Here is an 18,362-nt window from a genome sequence, read left to right on the forward strand (position 1 = left end):
AAGTGTTTCCATCTCCCATTTAGCGCATTTAATATTTTTCGACAAAGGCAAAAACCACCTCAAGAGAGCGTAAAAACCTTTTTGCGAAATTAAGGATTTTTTTTCAAATTTTGCCATTTCCATCAACCATTTCTAATGCGATACTTCAAAATGCGCAGTATTTTAGTATTTAGTATTTAAATGCAAATGGTATTCATCAAGTTCTGATGAACTGCCTGAAAACACATGAACTGGAAATAAAACACATCCCAAGTTATATTCTTTTTAGTTTGTCATATGTAGGCTACACGTAACCTAAAGTGCAAGAGCCACAGGTGTCTTGACAGATAGTAAAGGTAACAGGTAGTGGTTCAATTGAAGGACTGTGTTAAAGTTACCTGTGTTAAATAAACTATTATTAAACCTGCTATCAGATTAGCTATCATTATGACCAATTGCTTAAAACAATACACTGTATATTCACACAAACCCATACCCGCAGTGCTGCAGCAGGTCACTTTTTGTTCCTTATTTCATAGTGACAAAGTTGGCAACACTAGAACCAGGCTAGCTGTTTGCCCCTGTCTTCCAGTCTTTATGCTAAGTTAAGCTAACCTGCTCCTGGCTCCAGCTACATATTTACCGCATAGACATGAAGGTGGTATCGATCTATCGAACTCTAACTAAGAAAGCAAAAATGCGTACTTCCCAAAATGTTTTACAATTCCCTTAACCTGTAAGTCCTAGCCTACTATGTAAAAAATACAGCTGAAATGAAAATGTCTTTTCAGGACCAGAGTTTAAAAACATACCAGACAATAAACAGTGTATGGTTCCATCAAATTAAGCAAAACTAAATTACATTATGTAAAACTAATGTCTAGAGCTGTGTGCATCTACAGAGGTATATGTGATTTACTTGGTTTTGGTTGTAAACAAAGTTTTTTTAATTAGCTGATCAGTCTGTGTCATAAATCTCAGTCGTTTGACACAACCTTTCACCTCTAAGTCCTAAACCTTCACTATTTCCACTGACCCTGAAGCTCCTCTCTTCTTCTCTCCACATTCTGATTTTCCTTGGGGACACACTAGCGTTTCTCCCATCCTCCTCTTCCATATTTCCTCTTCCTTTCTTCTTTATTTTCTGTTCAGTTCATGTCTTTTCGCATTGCTCTTATTGCTTCTGGCTCTAAATGTTTTTTCTCACAAGCCTGGCTTTCATAGCCTTATTTGTCCTAACAATGTGACTTTACATAGCTGTCTCTCTCCATCCTTGGTTCCTGTGTTTGTTGGCCCTCTGTGTCTGTGTTTCTCTCTCTCTTTCTCTCTGTCTGCATATCTGTCTTTCTCCAGCACTGCTTTCCCTTTTCACTTAGTCGCTTTCACAGTTACACACACACACACACACACACACACACACAAGCCAGGCAAAGTTGTACTGGTGTTATGTTTCAATAAAGTAGGAAATACTTTCAACCATGCAGGAAATGTCTGCTAGAATCACTCTCTTCTCATGCACACACACACACACACACGTAAATGCTCACACACACTCTTTATATAAAAATACACTTTTATTGGAAAACCAAACCCTAAATGAAATCCAGAGTTTAAAAAAAAGTAATTTTAAGAGCAGGAGTATTTAAGGTAAAGGGAGAGAGTATAGTTTAGTCTAGCATACAGACGCTGGAGGGGGAGCCAGGCTGCAGACGGGAATGGCACCATAAAAGAACTGGTCTGTCAGCGGGAAGAGTAGCACCAGAAACAGTAGCATCCCGGTCAGATACGAGAAGAGCAGAGCTGGTCGTTGAGGGTGTTGCAGGGTGGAGCTGATGTCAGGCAGGCCCTGACTGTTACAGAATGAATGGCACAGAACTGGACCCACAACATGACCTATAGAAAGAGATTACAGATTTAATGAGGCGTGTGTTACCTGTAGGTGTTAGATCAATCAATGTGCTGTTCACTTCATCTCTCACCAGTTCTCATGAATATAAAGGCAGTAAAGGCACCAAACACAGTTGTGTACAAGAACTGCATCCCTGCAACAGAACAGCATAAAGATCAGTCTGATTAGAACTTTATTTCCACCGTGTCCATGTTGTAATCTTTCAATGATGATATAGATATAGATATAGATGTAGATATAGATATATGGTAAATTACTTTGGTACACAAATACTGCAAAAGGAAAAGTTAATTCATGCAGTCGTGTGATTTACTAAAAGACTGGTTACAATCTAGACAGACATACTATGTGATCTAATAACCATATATCAATCCTAAAATGATAGTTACTGATAATCTAATGTCATTTGAATTTAATAGCTCATTACAATTTGGTTTATTTGAGGATAGTTTTGTAAGCCAACTGACCTGACACCAAGAAGATGACACTCAGATTGTCCTTGCTGAGGCGCCGTTGCTCTATGATATGGTGGAAATGGGCTAGAATGACACCATAAAGAAGCTATCATGGTGAAAACTTGCTAACATGTATTTAAGAACAAAAAGCTTTCATATATTTCAAAGTATACAAAGCAGTAAGTCACTAACTAGTGTATTTTATCATTCTGCCATTAAGAATAGCTTACAGGCAGGCAGGTAGGTAGGTTCAGGCCTGCGTTTGGGTGACAGAAGCTTAAAAGCAAAAACACAAGGCAAGATGGGAATATAGCAACCATGACAAACTGACAAAGGAACAAAGGATCTAGGCTGGTATTGTTGTCAGTGACAGATGAGTGAAGTGAGAACTGGTGAGCAGGTCAAGTCAAGTCAAGTCAGCTTTATTTGTATAGCACATTTAGTGCACTGAGGCAATTCAAATGATGGGAAAAGTCAATACATATAGACAGTAGCTGTGCTTAGTCTTAAATTTTTTTTGAAGACATATGGTGGACAGGTAGAGAATGGCAAGTCTGGGGAGTTTGAGACAAGAAAGTAGAAGCTAGAGACTGGGACAGAGAGCAATGCAAAGGGCTGTGGTCGAAAGTGCTTGGCTGCAGAGAGGGACTGAAGAGCAAAGTGTGACACATTCACTGTTATGATAATGTCAATGTAGTCCTAATGTTTAATGTAAAATAGTTAAAAGTTGATCACAAATATGAGACCGTGCCATACCAACTCCGAAGAACAGCGGAGCCATGAAGATGGCAGCTGTGGGTCCAGTGCAGGGAACCAGCATGGGCAGCATGGCCCCTCTGAATACCAGCTCCTCTGTCACTGGTGCCACCACCTGGTTCCTGAGCCACACTGCATCTCCCACACACAACCTCCATGAATGAACATCTGGGAAAATAAAGACAAGCCTTTATGACGACATATGCATCAAATGCATGCAAGCAAACGTAAAACCCAAATGTGAACTCCTCACCCCCAATTCTAACGTTTATTATGACATATGATATTTAGTAGACACAAAGTTTAACTCACCTAGCACATTCTGCAGTTCTCCCGTGAAGCCTTCTGGGTTGTCCATTGCAGAATGAACCAGGGGACCAAGATAGAAAGCCTGATGTTTAGAATAAAATCAAGTGTTTATAACATCCAGTGGAAGTATACATATATACATAAAAAAGATTAAAGAGGAGGATTCTACAGAGTATATTTTTTTCAATGTAGGCCTATGGTTTAAAGATTCTCATGGGATATCACTGCAAAATGCAGAAGGTTGTAAAGCCATGCTGTACTGCACTGGGAATGGAATTTCAAGCTCTTAAATGTCAAACCTGCCTTAGTGCAGCATAAATAAGAGGAAAACGGGATCCACAGAGTTGTGTTTGTAACTACAAAAACTCGTTGTGGCATCTTCATTTCTTTTTCTTTAAGATTTAATCTAGGTTGAGACTCCCTGACGTACCATATTTATCAGTAGCGGCAGTATGGCTGCAGGAACCAGAGCTTCCAAACGAACTCCCATCAACTCCCACACAGACACATCGACCTGGAAGGGCAGAACAAAGCTTTACCAAGATAATTTAATTTACCTTAAAGTGATTAGAAAGTTAAGCCAATGTGACCGCAGGGTTAATCTCACAAAACACCTTAGTGAGGACTCTGCAGTTAACCTGGACGGTCAGGGTTCAGTTCCCTCTGTGAAAGAATCCTTGAATCCCTTTCATCCTGATGGCACTGACCTTTAACTTCCCTGTGGAAGGTTAATGAAACTGTTGCTTTCTCACCTGGAGATACTGAAGATACTGGTGCTATGGTTATATTATTTTAGGATAGATTGGGCTCATTCTGCTTGCTAATGTAATTCTTTCGTGGCAGTTATTACAAGCAAGCTCATTTGAGATATTTTCAGTTATTCCATGAATCTGTCCACAGATACCAGACAATAGCACCGTGTCCAGCAGGTTACAAGCTAACCTTCGAGTTACTCATTTGATATCTACCATATATTAACCATATTAAACACTATTGGGCACGTAGAATGTGTTCTTAGAAATTTAGCCTGGCTGAATACAGATACAAATGTAATGGCATTTTAAAGGAGTGTGACTCTATATCTTCAGTATGTTCAATAGAGAAATACAACATTATAGTTCTTAACTGTGCTGCCAAATAGTACCAGTAAAGATTTAGACACACAACCCCCTGTTATCAAATAGAAGATGTAACAGAGACAGGCGGACTCTAGGACACATCTTATTCAATATATATATATATTTTGTAATGAGTGATGTAATTCTCACTTCTGTTAGGTGGTGCCACAGGAATATGTTGAAATAAATATATGAATTTTGGCCATATGTTTATCTTTAATATGTTTATTCTCCCAATCAGAGATATAGGCAAAGGCATCCATTGTCTGTATATTTAAAGGCTGGGTCCATTATAAGTTCATAATTTATTTATATGGAGGTGTATAGAGGACTATATAATGACTGAAATTATAATGTAAACTAGGAAATAAAATGTAATTCCACAATAGCATTATAATTTTCCACATATGTATCTGTTATTTGAGTACATATTCTAAGGGAATAGTGCAATAATCCAATTTGCATTGCGTGGGTGTTCTGTGACCACATTAAAATGAGAATGGAAAAGCTATTTGACATTTAATTTTAAAGTCATACCCTGCTGTATAGTAGACAATATCAGTACGCTCATCAAGGCTGGTCTTCAGTTATGATGTCACTTGTGTGAATATCTGAATTGTACATGTGGTTAGACCACTTGTGCCAGAAAGACAAGAAGGTGACTGGGGCCCACTGATTACTGTGCAAATCCATTGCATTTCATGAATTTACTGTTTGTCAGAGCACAAATGAGACACAAATTAGCTCAAGATAGTAAAATATTTTAAGGTTTTTGTATGAGGACTAAGTAAGTGAAGGAAATTAAGATTTTAGATTTAAGTTCTGTGTCAAATGTGTTTTAATTTTTTCATTTGGTCATATAGTAACACCCATATGAGTATACAGAGGTTAAAAAATTTTAAATTTTTACTCAAATAACACATATATGTGTGGAAAATTATAATGCTATGGTGGAAATATATTTTCATTTCCAAGTTTACATTACCAAAATAATATTGTCCCCAACTCACTTCCACATTTTGATGCTATATTTTCTAATTCAGGTATTATTTTGATGCCCAAATATGTAAAACTGGTTGAGAGTTTAAAAGCAGATGAATCTTGGTTATATTTTATTGTAGTAAACATTGGCCTATGTTTTGTCCATGTGTACTCACCCTGATATCAGCCCAGTGTATCCATGCCTTCACCACTGCAGGTGACAGTGCAGAGACTAGCAGCACACTGGCACAGCGACGCTTTATCAAACTAGGATGGTCCCTGCACACACACACACATATATACATACAAGTGTTTACCAGTCCAGTCTAACAGAACCGTCACTGGTCTGCTGGTGAGTTGTATACCTGGGTAAGCTGCTTCTCCAGACGTACAAACTGCCAACGTACAGACAGGCGAGCAGAAGGCAGCTCAGCACACACACCCAACATTTTGTATGGGCGGGCTCCACCTGCACTAAAGAGTCATTTTCTGGTTCCAGCATGACAGAAGTGAGGATTTCAGACGTTCCTCAGGTGAGCTACAGCTACCACATCAGATGAGCTACAGCTACCACATCAGCACAGGTTCATCGTGCTTTGGATTGGTTCAGTTCTGTCTGTCATTTCAGATTAGTAGATCCCCATGAAGTGGAGATCTGTGCTGCAGAGGGAAGCTGATTATCTCTAATACTCTACTGGGAGGACACATGCGCAAGTGTGCTTGTAAACACACACACACACACACACACACACACAAACTGACATGGTCTGTAATTACTCTCTTCACAGATATAAGTGGACCTGCTGTAAATGACATCCTATCTAATACCATAGCTTACTTTGCGAGGCTCATAATGTTCAGCTTTGGTTGTGACTGTTTCAGAGAGGTGCTGATTCAGATGTGTGGTCTTTTTTGTGAGATTATCATTCTCTAACCTTTGAGCCATCCCTTTTGGGAGCAGCGAAGTTGGTTGTTAACACTGAGGGTAATGGCAGAGACAACATACTCGTTTACTGACTGACTATGACTATCAAATAAAAGAGGTACAGATGTGAGAAATTAACTTGTCATCAGTGACTAAAACTTCTATCCTATGCGCTAGATACTCACTAGATATTCTTTGACACTACTTATTTGTGCAATTAGCTACACATTTTCTTGATTTGTCTCAGCAAATTATTTATCAGATTTTCCCATTTATGGAAAATCAAAGTCAGTAGAAAGCTCACATTTTTTTCCACTAATGTGACTTTTTGAATAAGATGTGCCTCTTCATGGTTTGATTTGATACAGTTTAACTAGATCACATAAAATAATATTTTTTTCCACTTATATTCTTTAATTTTTTTACCAGTAAGTTCTGCCTGAGCTGGTAAACAACTAAAAAGCTGGCAAACAACTAAAAACTAGTTTTTGGTTAAGGAGTTGGTTCCAGTTATTAATATAAGGTTCAAAAAACATTTGTTTGTTGCAGAAGTATTAGACTCTATAATATTTCACAGGTTCATGTCATGTTCAAAGCTAATTAGATACAAAATCTAAACATATAAGCAACCAACCAATATTTATTTTTCTTCAATATCTTTATTAATATCATTCACCATTCATCATATCTTCACCTCATAAATATAGACAGCAACATCAGGTATACAGTGTGTGACAGGTATACAGTAGCGATGTGAAGCAGAGTACCAATTTATCTGCACACCTTAAAAAGCATATAGTAGTCAGATGAATGCAGAAATTACATAACAGGTTCGGTTCTGTGAAGAAAAAGATCACAACCATACACATGGCATTAAGGCATTCAGGGTCTAACTTTTAAAAAAAACTTTCAGCTGGATGTTATACTTGAAACCACTTTGAGCATCCTTTGTGTGCACACAAGGTTTGATAACCTTAATATGAACAAAATGTTCCACATCAAATATCTAAAAAATGAAACAAATATAACATTGCATTAAGTGGAAATACTTTTAGGGATTATCAAAATGTGATGTTGGGGGTCATCATGTAATTGAAAACATGTACCCTGAGTCCAGCTCATGACTTGTCGCATTTGTTGTTAATGTAACTTCTTGGCATGTTACATCAAAATATTTTTCAAATGTCTAAAACAGACGGACAAATACCGTAAACTATTTCCCATAAAAAGACATGGCACATTTGGCCATAATCTTTTTTGACAAGCTCTTGTCATGACAAGGGGGACCTATTCTTTGTATAAAAAAGAAGAGGAAAAGCCAGTGATGAAATACTGAACAAACTCAAGAATAAACACACAAACACAAAACATCATATGTGCAAGATGATGTACAACAATCTGATACATCATTTAAATAAATAAAAATATGTGAAGAGAATCAAAATAATACTATTACATTAAGACAGACTGAATAATAAAAGGGATAAAGAAGGCAGAGTTTGTAGCCCATCAGGTTTCCCCAGAATTTGTATGAACAGTTCTCCGTAAAAATAAAGGCACTTTAAAATACGGAGCATCAAAAATCCTGTTTTTATCTTGTGAAAAATTATGAACAAGATTTAAAAAAAACAATCATCTTTATGGACTTCAGAGGCTTAGTAGTAGTAATAATATGTTTTGTGTATGTCCTCTCTTCTCACTGTAGGACACACTTGTCTTTGTTGCTGTATTTTCTTCTCCTCATCTCTAGCCCGCGCTCCAGACGCTCATCCTCCTCCAGCGCCCTGCAAACACACACACACACACACACACACACACACACATATTACAATATAGTGCATATGATATTAACTCTTGGCCATCTGTACCCAGAACTGTATCAACTAAATGCTTGCAAATAAGAGATAAAAATTATACATATCATATGTAACTAATTTTATTTTTATGATCTTTTTGCAGGTCAATATTACAAACATTATAAAGGCTTAATTTGAAACATGACAATCAAATAATATGAAATATGTAGTGCATAATTATTTTTTTCCCAATGCTTTTTCTTTTTTAAGAAATTTTCACCTGGTTGGTGAACTTTTTCCCTGTGAATTGTTTTGTCTTTTTCACACTATTTCAACTATACACCCACACTCACTCACCCTCTCTCCTTGGCATCTATGTCTCTGATGATCTCGTCCCGCTGGTTGACCAAAGACACCAGCTCCTGGAGGAGCAGCTGCTCCCTCTGCTGCTGAGTGGATGACTTCTGCCAGTCTGCAGGAAAAGCAGCAGAACATTTACCTTTACTTGTCACACTCTGCCTGTCTGCCATGCCATGTTTTTGCACTTTTGTGTTTAGTTAGTGTTATTTTGGTCTGTTGGGTTTTGGGGGTCTGTCTTGTCTGTCGTCTAGTGTTCGGTAACCCTTGTCATGTCTGTTACCCCAGTGATCCCTCTGCATGTCTGTCTCTGTTTTCCCCTGCTCTCTCTCTCCCTGCCTGTGCCTCGTTAGCCTCATGTTTTTCACCTGTGTTGCTCTCGCCTTGCTCGTTAGTCCCTGTGTATATATACCTGGTGTTTCTGTCTTGTCCTGGTTGGGTCATTGTTTATTGTCACCCAGTGTTGAAGTTTGTTCTCGTGTCTCCAGCCTTACTCACCGTGTCTCCCTGTTACCCTGCTCAGTTTTGGATTCTGGTTTTCACGCTTTTGGATTTCTGCTGGACAGCCTTTGTTTTTGGACTCAATCAGCCCCTCTGTTTGTAAGTGTGCTTGCCTTTTGTCATATTAAAACCCTTCACTGAACTGCACCTGCTAGCCTTCGTGTCCTGCGTTTGGGTCCTCCAACCTGCTCAACCCTGCCTTCACCACAAAACTGTGACATTACTAGCAAGAGATTTAAAGGTACAATTTGGCACTTTTTATGTGGATGTCCAATAAGTATTGATTGCAGTCAATCGAAGCAAAAAATTCTCAGTGCATGCTATACAGACTGAAAAAACTGACTTCACAAAGTAGTTCATCCTGCACCATCATTTGATGGGATAGTGATGTAGTTGGTGGTACAGAGGAACTACAAGCTACTTCCGCAGCTTGAATTTCTTACATTGGCCTCTGTGTAGCCGGGGGGTGCTGGGTGAGAGCTCTAGATGCCGCTCTCTGACTCAGACATTCAGCTGTATTTATGCGAGCCAGGGAAGAAATGCAGCAGAGGGAGGCTGAGGCTGTCAGCTAGTGTTGACTTTGCTGCTGGTATGTGTCTGTTGCTGCTGTATGTAGATCTACTTGATAGAGACACCCTGATGATGGTAACTATATGGCTATGTGAGAAATTTGTATTGGTTTTATTATGGCATGTTTAGTCTCACATTGTTTAATGTTTACATTTGTACTGTCTTATTATGAGCTTGTCAGTCATTTTTAAATCACTTTCAATGCACTAACATGTATGAAATGTGCTACACAAATTGATTTGAATTGACTGAGCGGAATATTGTACTTTTTTACTCATGTACATTTAGTTCACACAAACAAATATGGTGCATTTTTATAGATGAAACTACACAACAAAATGTGAAATGGCTTATATTAGCTCCATCTAGACTAGTTAAAACATTAAAATGCAAGTATTTTACACTGGTATTGCTACTTTTACTTAAATGATTACTGAATAATTGCGCCACTGATGGTTACTAACCTTCTATAGCCATCATGACCCGAAGTTCTCTGTTCAGAAGCTCAAATCGCCTCTCCAGATCCTGCTCCTGTTGCCTGTAGGTACAATCAATAATTAGACAATAAAAAGGGGTCATACTGTATGTACATGTGTCTACTGTTTGTGTGAAGTTACAGTAGTTCCAGGTTGTCCTGTCTGCGTATTAGGGCGTTCTTCTTGTTCACCAGAGTGAACCACTCCTGGATCAATCTCTCCTCCTCATCACGGTCACTTCCTGTTTAAACAGAAGGGCAGTTTGTAAATGACTGTCTGGATTACAGGAGGAAAAACCACACCATGAAATCAGGGGGACTCGTGGGGTCTTGAACACCTTAGTTAACACCTGAGACCTCTGAAAACCTTGACTCACCTGTTTCCATGAGGCTTCGCAGTCGTCTCTCCACCACAGCGGCTCTGCTGTCGATGTGTTTCTGCTCCGTCTCCAACGCTGCCAGCTCACTCACCACATACTGACTGGTGTCCTGCAGACACTGACCACAAGCCCCGTCACACACAAATGCAGACACAATCCACATGGACAAACAGCCACAAAGAGGAGGAAAGGCAATGAAAGGGAAAAAGGCAGTCGGGAAACAAGAGGGTCAAAAGATTAGAGACCAAAAGGATGAAAAATACAAGCTGTGAATGTTCACAATCCTAGAAATGCTTTCTTTGTAATGAATGAAACAACTTGTGTACAAGGTAAAAGCAAATATGATTCAGTCCTTGCAGCCATCAGGTCATGTTAATGAGAGTGAGTCACAGATAAAGGGAAAGAAGAGGAAAAAGTTACGTGAGGAACACATAACTGACCATTGTGTCCTCTTGTTTGGGAGGCTGGGTCTCGGCTGCACTCTGCAACTCTGCACAGATGGACACACACGGCACAAATCAAAGTGGGAAAAGAAAATGAAGAAAAATAGTTAAATAATTATAAAACAGTTTTATTTATAAGATTGTCTCTGAAAGACAGAAGCTTCAGGTACCCACCTGTATTCTTAGTGATTTCTGTTGCAGATGTAGTCATTGTGTCTTCATCCTGGACAAAACTTAAACTTTAGAAAAATGACATTACAGTTTAAACATGAAAGTCAGTTACAGTTTAAAAAAGTGTTACCTGAGCCAGTCCAGATTTGACTGGTTTGTTAATCGATCTTGGGGGTGGGACTGGGGTTATTGACTCGTCCACTAAAAACAGATAACAACTATCAGAAGTTGGATTTAACCTCATTATTCCTCACAATTTCCAGAGTAATCTTACTTTAAGTCTAAAGGAGTAAGCAAGCTTAATAAGGCATTATGTATCAAACATTTAACAAGCTTCATCAGGATTCTGTGGGTGTGGTGTGAAGAGCAAACAATCCGGCAGTCTCATTTTGATTCAGTTGTTTTTTGCTGAGTCTTGATTTCTGCACGTACAGAAATCTCTCATCTGAAATAATAAAAACTATTCTAACTTTGATGTAAAATGTGTTCATGTAGAACCCCATCACTCATAAGAAGCTGATTAAGAAAATGTGTTTTCAGGCCCTTTCAGAAACTTTGACATTAGAGCAACACAATTTATATCTCTCATACTGAGAGAAATATTTATATCCCAAATGCCATGTTTACGGCTGCACTATTCCATCAAATGGAAAACTCTTTTTGTGCATCACTGTGTACACATTTCCATCAAATTCAACACGACATACAGTATTTTTGGGAACCTTAGGAAACCGACTAGAATCTTAATTGAGGTGGTGCTGTAAATTTGATTTAAAGATTTGTTTATCCTCGCTTGTTGTCTCCTTAACTCAGACTGTGCTACTTCACATTCCTGAGTTCCCTGGAGACATGCTAATGTTTCCCCTTTCCTCTTTTCTGTTTTTCTGACTGGATTCTTTTTTGCTCCACATCATTATTTGTCTCTTTATTTCATGGACTCCAGCATGAGTTACTCTATGTATAAAGGTTGAATACAGACTGGAATCCATGATGAGTACAAAATGGGCTGTGATGAGGCCCATATGGTTGAGGTGGCTAAAATTTGCCTTCAAAACAGATAGGATGAATCACAGTAAAAATAACCATAAGATGTACAAGGATTTAAAAATTAGTATAAGCATTAGAAAGTGGAATGTTTAACAGAGGCTGACACCTTTAACCAGTCGTTTGGTCCTGGGTGGCGGAACGACCAACGTGCTGCTTCCTCCTTCCTCTAGGGTCACCCCTTCGTTAAGTCTAGCCATGCAGAAAGCGGCAGCGTCAACATTAGTAGGACCGGGACCAGAGAGGGCGAGGCCATAGCTGGACTGGCTGCTGTTGTGCTCTATCTGCAGCACGCTCAGCTCCTGGTTGGTGAAGTGTGAGCGGATCTGGCTGAGGTAGGTCATGACTATGAGCCTGTCGGGGACAGATAGAAGAACCATGTCGGACGGCTCCAACAGACGAGAGATTCCCAGCGCTTCGAAACCGTCATATGCCTGAAGTTGTTAGAAAAAAAAGACATCAGTGAAGAAACAAACTGTATGTCAAACAAGGTTAATTTTAGCCTCCACTTGACAGGCAGAGTCTTTACCTACCTCAATTAGATAAGACATTTGGGTAAATTAATTCACTATGGTCTTAAAATTTTAATAAACAACATCATTAGAAGAGAACATGAAGCCCATCCTTACCTTCTTGTTGTTAAGCTTGATGTCATGCGAGTCCAGCTTGTCAAAATCTCTAATGGGACAAAAGCAGTAAAGAATATATTGAGAACATACCTACACGTTTACAACATTTAAATTAATGTATGGTTGAAACTATCAATTCTTTTAATTAGCCCTTAGTAGTAGCTAGTACAAAATTGCTTGCATGCCGTACATTTTGTCTGGGTGGAAGTGATGTAGGATGGCACAGAACGCCAGGCCATTTCTCCAGGATGTGCTGAAGTTGGTGACCTTCACTCCCTGGTACCCTTTGGTGATGTCCTGACACCACTGGAGCAACGACTGGCTGGAGTTCACCAGGTCCTAGTAAACGAGGAGTTGGAGAATATGGAAAGAGGAAGAGGAGGGAGCTGAGATCTGTGATTTAAAAAGCATGTCAGAATTGAAGTGCAAATCATTATATTGTATATTTACCTCAGCTGCATCATCCTTCCCATCAGCCTCTTCTCTGACCGCTGGAATGGGATCAGGGGACTTAAAGTCAGAAGTTTCTTCTTCTGGTAATGTAGGAAGTCGAGATGTCTTCATCTCACAGTGGTGGGGAGAAGCAATGTGTATGTCAGTGTGTTTATCATTGGTGTTTGGGCTGGGGGTGCCTTCAAGCTGTAATGATGGTTTCTTCCCTCCACCATCAGGGAGGTCAGCTGGTTGGCCTTTAAGCCTAAGAGGAGACAGGACGTGAAAAATAGAAAAGATGAGTGATGAAAAAGAAAGTGATTCTTTTTTCAGTGGAAGAAAGGAGATCATCAAAGCAGTCTGGTATCAGCATCGCCACACGTGATTCGTATGTGTGAGCAAGAAACATGAAAGCTTCAGCAGATTGCAGCACTGAGTTGATGTTAGAGGATGTAATTGGAAACACAGCATTCATGACAATGGGAATCTATATTTCAGGGTAGTATGTTGTTTGGCCAATGTTTAATCAATTCAGAACAAAGCAGATTTTCTGTTGTTCTACATGGCAGCAATTAGTGAAACTACATGGCACCCGCCATTTACTCAAGTGGCAACACACACACACATATTGAGCCAGAGCAGTTTTAAGTCTTCTGGGGCGAGTCCCAAGTCAAATCTCGAATAAGCCAAGACAAGTCAAAGTTAGGTCTCAAAAGATGACAGAGCATTTGAACATTTTGCTTCCTGAGCTGTTTGCTAGTGTTTCTACCCTTTGTAGCAGCATGGCTCTATGGTCTTTCTGGTGGTCAGTACACCACCACATCCAGACTGAAATGATGAAAATAAAAATATCAGTGGCCAAGTGGATGAATCCTACTGACTTTAGTGATCCCCTGACTTTTCATCTAGCGCCATTACCCTTTAATTTGTCCAGCATCTGATCAAATATCTGCAACAACATCCCCATCCTCAGCTGTACCTTCTTTTTAGTGCTAATTAGCAAATATTAGCATGCCAACAGGCTAAGGTAAGATGGTGAACTTGGTAAACATTAATGCCTGCAAAACATTGGTATGTCAGCATAGTCATTTAGCATTTTAGCATGCTGACATTAGCATTTAGCTCAAAAGCACAACCGTGCCTACTGTAAGTAAAGCCTGACAGCGCCGCTAGCATGGCTGTAGACTCGTAGCCTCATTTGCATATGTAGCTGACACCAAGTCTGTTGAATAAACAGGCCTAATACTTAACTATTCTTACTGTGTGGCTACTATATCTGCTTATTGTTGTCCAATTTATTTGTATATTTCAAGATTTTCAGAATTTTATACTTGAATATTTTTGCAAGTGAGACTTAAGTCCATGTCTCAAGTCCCAAGTCAACAGCTCTGCATATCACACATACCCGAACAAATACAGGTCTTGAGATGCATGCCATTTTACAGAGCAGCACAGGTTGACAGCCCATGCTGACTTACACATCGCCCTCTTCTCCTTCTTGATTTTGCCTCAACTCATTGGCCAAGGGCTCTTCTGCCTCAGCTAGTGATATTTCCTGCAGGTTATCACAGCAAGAAATAATCAAGTGCTGACTGTGATCAACAAGCTCTGTGGTGTCACAGTCAATATCATGGGGGTCGGGGATGAGGAGCTTCATTTTGCGAGGGCAAGAGACCGGTAATGTGTCACCTGTCATCAGATGAATTTTAGCCAATAAGAACCTCTCCTCCTCTTGGAGCTGTTGGTCTTTCTTGAGCTGGTTGCAATCAGGGGTGTGTGTCTGTGCGTTAAGGCTGTTCATTTTTGGACTGTCACTCTTTTTGGTGTGTGTGTCCTTGTTTAAACCGGAGCGCCACATGTCTTCATCTCTCATTTCAATACTGTTTTGTAAATCTGTAGTCATTTTTGTGTCATCATTTATCTTATTGATGTTCTTGTCAGTGTGTATGTTCGTGTGTTTGGTGTCAGAATGTATGCTAGCTTGGTTTGTGCTTGGAGGGAATGGCCAAGGCACCACTGATGACTGAGCAAGCTCTCCCTCCTCATTGGCTGCTACCTCCAGGGTGTGACCAGTTTTTGTGACGTCATCATCATCTCTCTGTGCTTTCATTGACTGTTTTTGTTCCCCACTATATTGTGGAGAAGGTTTGGCCCTGGTTGTCTGACTGATTTCTTCCACTTGATTAAACCCTGAAGGAGGTTTAGGATGAGTACGATCAACCAGACTGGTTTGAGAGGGTTCAGGTTTATTTGGCTGACTGGCAGCAGAGCCCTGGTAAAATGTGTGTCCACTGAAAGGGAGTGAGGAGGGCTTCTGGGTATCAGCAGAGGAATCGTGGCCTGAGCTGAAGACAGAAAAGGAGATTTCAGAGCTGAACCTAAAGGCTTAAGTGCTTTTAAAAAGAACTGACCGGCAACAGATCCAACCGCCATTTGCTTGTCATGCTCCATTCCTCTCTGGTAACATACCACCATTCATCTCACACAGCCAGAGCTCCATCTTGTTAATCTCAGAAAGGTCTGAAAAAACTTCCAAGCATAAAAGTTCTTTAGGAAGGACCCAGTCAGTTGTCAGCATTCTTTAAACCAAATCAATTTAGAGAAAATGAGTGTAGAGCAACTCTCTGTGGTTTTTCCAAAACTTCGCTAATCTCATGGCTGTCTCAAAAGCTTTCCAAAGGTTTTGACATCCCCATTGTTTGGACAAGATTTTCCCCAGGTCTGGCTATGTGAGACCACACCAAACTGGCCACACTTGAGGCATAAAAATATGTACTGAAATGCAATATATAATGACCAAGCCATTCATCCATGCTCACATGCTACTTGAGTACTGAAAATAGCCTTGCAATATTCCTTGATTTCAGCCGTGTAGACAGTGACAGACATGAACAGAAACATACAGAAGATGCAGATAAATCCATTGCACAGCTTCCCCTTTTTCAGGCTTGCTGCACTACACTGTAGTGTACACAGTGTAGTGCAGCAAGCACAGTTCAGTTCTCCAGATAGACTATGACAGCAGTACAAGACAGACTCAGTTTGTGGGGGGGTTTAGGCACTATAGGTTTCCCTAGACAGGTTTCCTTATGCAGCTGTGCTTTATATCCACTCATAATAGTATTTTGAAAAATTCATCACAATGCTATAAATCAGGGGTTTTCAAAGTCTGACACTGGCCCTCCCTTCAGAAATAATCAAGTCCCTCTCAAACCCATAATGCTTTGGGGGATGTTAACAGGAAGTATAATATTTAGACTGGAATTATTTGTTTACATTTTGGCAAATTGGCTCCATTAAAAGCATGCCAAATTAGACATTAGCAGCTCCTGTTTGCAGTTTACCCAGAAATACACAGACAGATCACTCGATTACTTTGATACTGAAGAAACGTGACGATTCTCAGGCAAGTTCTGCCTTATAAGGAGCGTCCCTTTTTAAAGCAGATTTATGGACATGTATTTGTGATGGATATCAGAGAAAAGAAAAAACTGAATCTAAAAATATGTGTATACTCAGATTTGACTGAGTTATGAAGGGGTGACTGTGGCTTAGGAAGTGCAGTGGGTTGTGTATTGATCACAGGGTTTGATCCCCACCTCCTCCTTTTGTCCTTGGGCAGAACACTGAACCAAATGGTTCCGATGCTCCAGATGGTTAGTCAGCACACTGTGTGGTATGCTACCTGTGGATGAGTGTGTGACTGGGTGAATGAATGGCACGAACCTTGTAACGCTTTGAAGTGCTCTATAAATGTAGCCATTTACCATTTATGGCTCAGAGATGGAGTGAGATAACTAATGGGCAACCATTGCCTCTATGAGCTGTGTGTCACAGCCACTGCTAGATCTCCAAAGGCTGACCATGTTGATAAGCAGGACAAATCTCCCTCCAGCCCCAACCCAACTCTCCCCTGTTTGGAAAAATCTGTTATAAGTCATAACCAAGACAAGATGTAAATAGGAAATTCCAGTTTGCTTCCCAAACAACATGGTAATGATGTTGTTTGGGGGGAGACATATGGTACATGAATCACATTCAAACACACAACTCGTTCTTGAGAAAGCCCAGTAAATGAAGGATAGCAATGCTTAGTAATGACTATTTCCCTGCAGACAGTGAGTCAGTCAAGCCTTGGTTATTGGAGGAAGCATCCATAAAAAACACCCAGGCACAGTCCTTTGATCCACAACAGGCAACAAGCAGATCTCTCTCATATAGCCAACTCTTTCCCGGTTACTCACCTCTCTCTCCCTGTTGCTATTTACCTTGCTCACAACTCTTACTCACCCTGCTTCCCCTTCCATGTACAGCTCAGCCAGCCAAATGGAGCCAAGATCTTCTTGTCCTCTCTCATACTCCACCTCCTCATCCTCCTCCTCTCTCAGCCACACTGGGATGCCACCAGAATTCAGGTTGGAATTGCCTTTTTTAACTGATCTCAGAGGGGGATTATCCAGGGTTTTCTTAACACCAATAACAGAGGCCTCGGGTTTGACTGATCTGGAGTTGGGCCTGTTTGTTGATGTGTCTGCAGGGACGGAATCTGCCGGCCTGGTCGAATTCAGTTTGACTTTAGTTTTAGGGTCAATCGTTTTCACTGCTTTTGGATCAGTCTTGCTTTGTGGCTGCTCTTCATCAGCCTGTAGCCTTTCATCATATGCAATATCATCCAGTTCTGCTTCCCTCAGAGGAGGCCAGGCATTTGATTGGTTGTTCACTTCCTGTTTGCTTTGCTGTGATGTAGAGCCCCATATGATCTCTTGTTTCTGTTGTGGTCTCTCTCCTTCGCTATCCTCTTCCCTTTGCCTCACCCTGCCCTCTTCTGCCTTTCTCTTCTTCTCCCTTTCCATTTGCCTCTTTCTGTCCACCTCCTTCTCTCTCCCTAGCTCTTCCCTTTCTTTTTCCACCCTCTTTCTCTCCACCTCCTTCTCTTTCTCCACCTTTTGCTTGTTCTCTAGCTCTTCTCTTTCTTTTTCCAACCTCTTCCTCTCCACCTCCTTCTCTTTCTCCACCTTTTGCTTGTTCTCCAGCTCTTCCCTTTCTTTTTCCAACCTCTTCTCCTCCACCTCCTTCTCTCTCTCTATCTTTTGCTTGTTCTCTAGCTCTTCTCTTTCTTTTTCCACCCTCTT

At 40.3% G+C, this 18,362-nt stretch overlaps 2 protein-coding genes across 11 annotated transcripts in view; both read right to left on the reverse strand.

Annotated features, from left to right (window-relative positions):
- Positions 1–1,651: 1,651 nt before the first annotated feature.
- On the reverse strand, positions 1,652–6,009 carry LOC119896136 (CAAX prenyl protease 2-like). The gene is made up of 8 exons (XM_038709626.1): positions 5,873–6,009; positions 5,684–5,786; positions 3,839–3,922; positions 3,412–3,490; positions 3,100–3,267; positions 2,356–2,427; positions 1,959–2,021; positions 1,652–1,872 (listed from the first exon to the last, which is right to left on the reverse strand). The coding sequence occupies exons 1-8, from the start codon at positions 6,007–6,009 to the stop codon at positions 1,652–1,654; spliced, it is 927 nt and encodes a 308-aa protein (XP_038565554.1).
- Positions 6,010–7,071: 1,062 nt separating this feature from the next.
- The window catches only part of LOC119896180 (EH domain-binding protein 1-like), a 33,196-nt gene continuing 21,905 nt past the window's right edge, over positions 7,072–18,362 (reverse strand). For 9 of the 10 annotated variants that reach the window (XM_038709667.1, XM_038709672.1, XM_038709670.1 and 6 more), the window contains 12 exons: positions 13,249–13,495; positions 12,989–13,137; positions 12,799–12,847; positions 12,279–12,603; positions 11,256–11,326; positions 11,129–11,177; positions 10,952–11,001; positions 10,509–10,629; positions 10,274–10,373; positions 10,121–10,194; positions 8,586–8,700; positions 7,072–8,216 (listed from right to left, as the gene is read on the reverse strand). In XM_038709667.1, the coding sequence (XP_038565595.1) occupies positions 8,129–8,216; positions 8,586–8,700; positions 10,121–10,194; positions 10,274–10,373; positions 10,509–10,629; positions 10,952–11,001; positions 11,129–11,177; positions 11,256–11,326; positions 12,279–12,603; positions 12,799–12,847; positions 12,989–13,137; positions 13,249–13,495 (1,438 nt within the window). In that variant the 3' untranslated portion in view covers positions 7,072–8,128. The remainder of the gene's footprint in view (positions 8,217–8,585; positions 8,701–10,120; positions 10,195–10,273; positions 10,374–10,508; positions 10,630–10,951; positions 11,002–11,128; positions 11,178–11,255; positions 11,327–12,278; positions 12,604–12,798; positions 12,848–12,988; positions 13,138–13,248; positions 13,496–18,362) is intronic. The other variant, XM_038709668.1, reaches the window with a different exon arrangement.

Source organism: Micropterus salmoides, unplaced genomic scaffold (genome assembly GCF_014851395.1).
Source record: "Micropterus salmoides isolate LMB-PRFRI ecotype aquatic unplaced genomic scaffold, ASM1485139v1 Ms_hic_scaffold_9, whole genome shotgun sequence".
Lineage (NCBI taxonomy): Eukaryota > Metazoa > Chordata > Actinopteri > Centrarchiformes > Centrarchidae > Micropterus > Micropterus salmoides.

Excerpts from the sequence above, each read along its gene's own strand:
- LOC119896136 (XM_038709626.1), bottom strand. The coding sequence starts at position 6,009 with ATGCTGGAACCAGAAAATGACTCTTTAGTGCAGGTGGAGCCCGCCCAT. Across the intron at positions 3,923-5,683 it reads TACACTGGGCTGATATCAGG|GTCGATGTGTCTGTGTGGGA; the intron begins GTGAGTACACAT and ends CTGCCCTTCCAG. Across the intron at positions 2,428-3,099 it reads TCCGCTGTTCTTCGGAGTTG|CCCATTTCCACCATATCATA; the intron begins GTATGGCACGGT and ends GTGTCATTCTAG.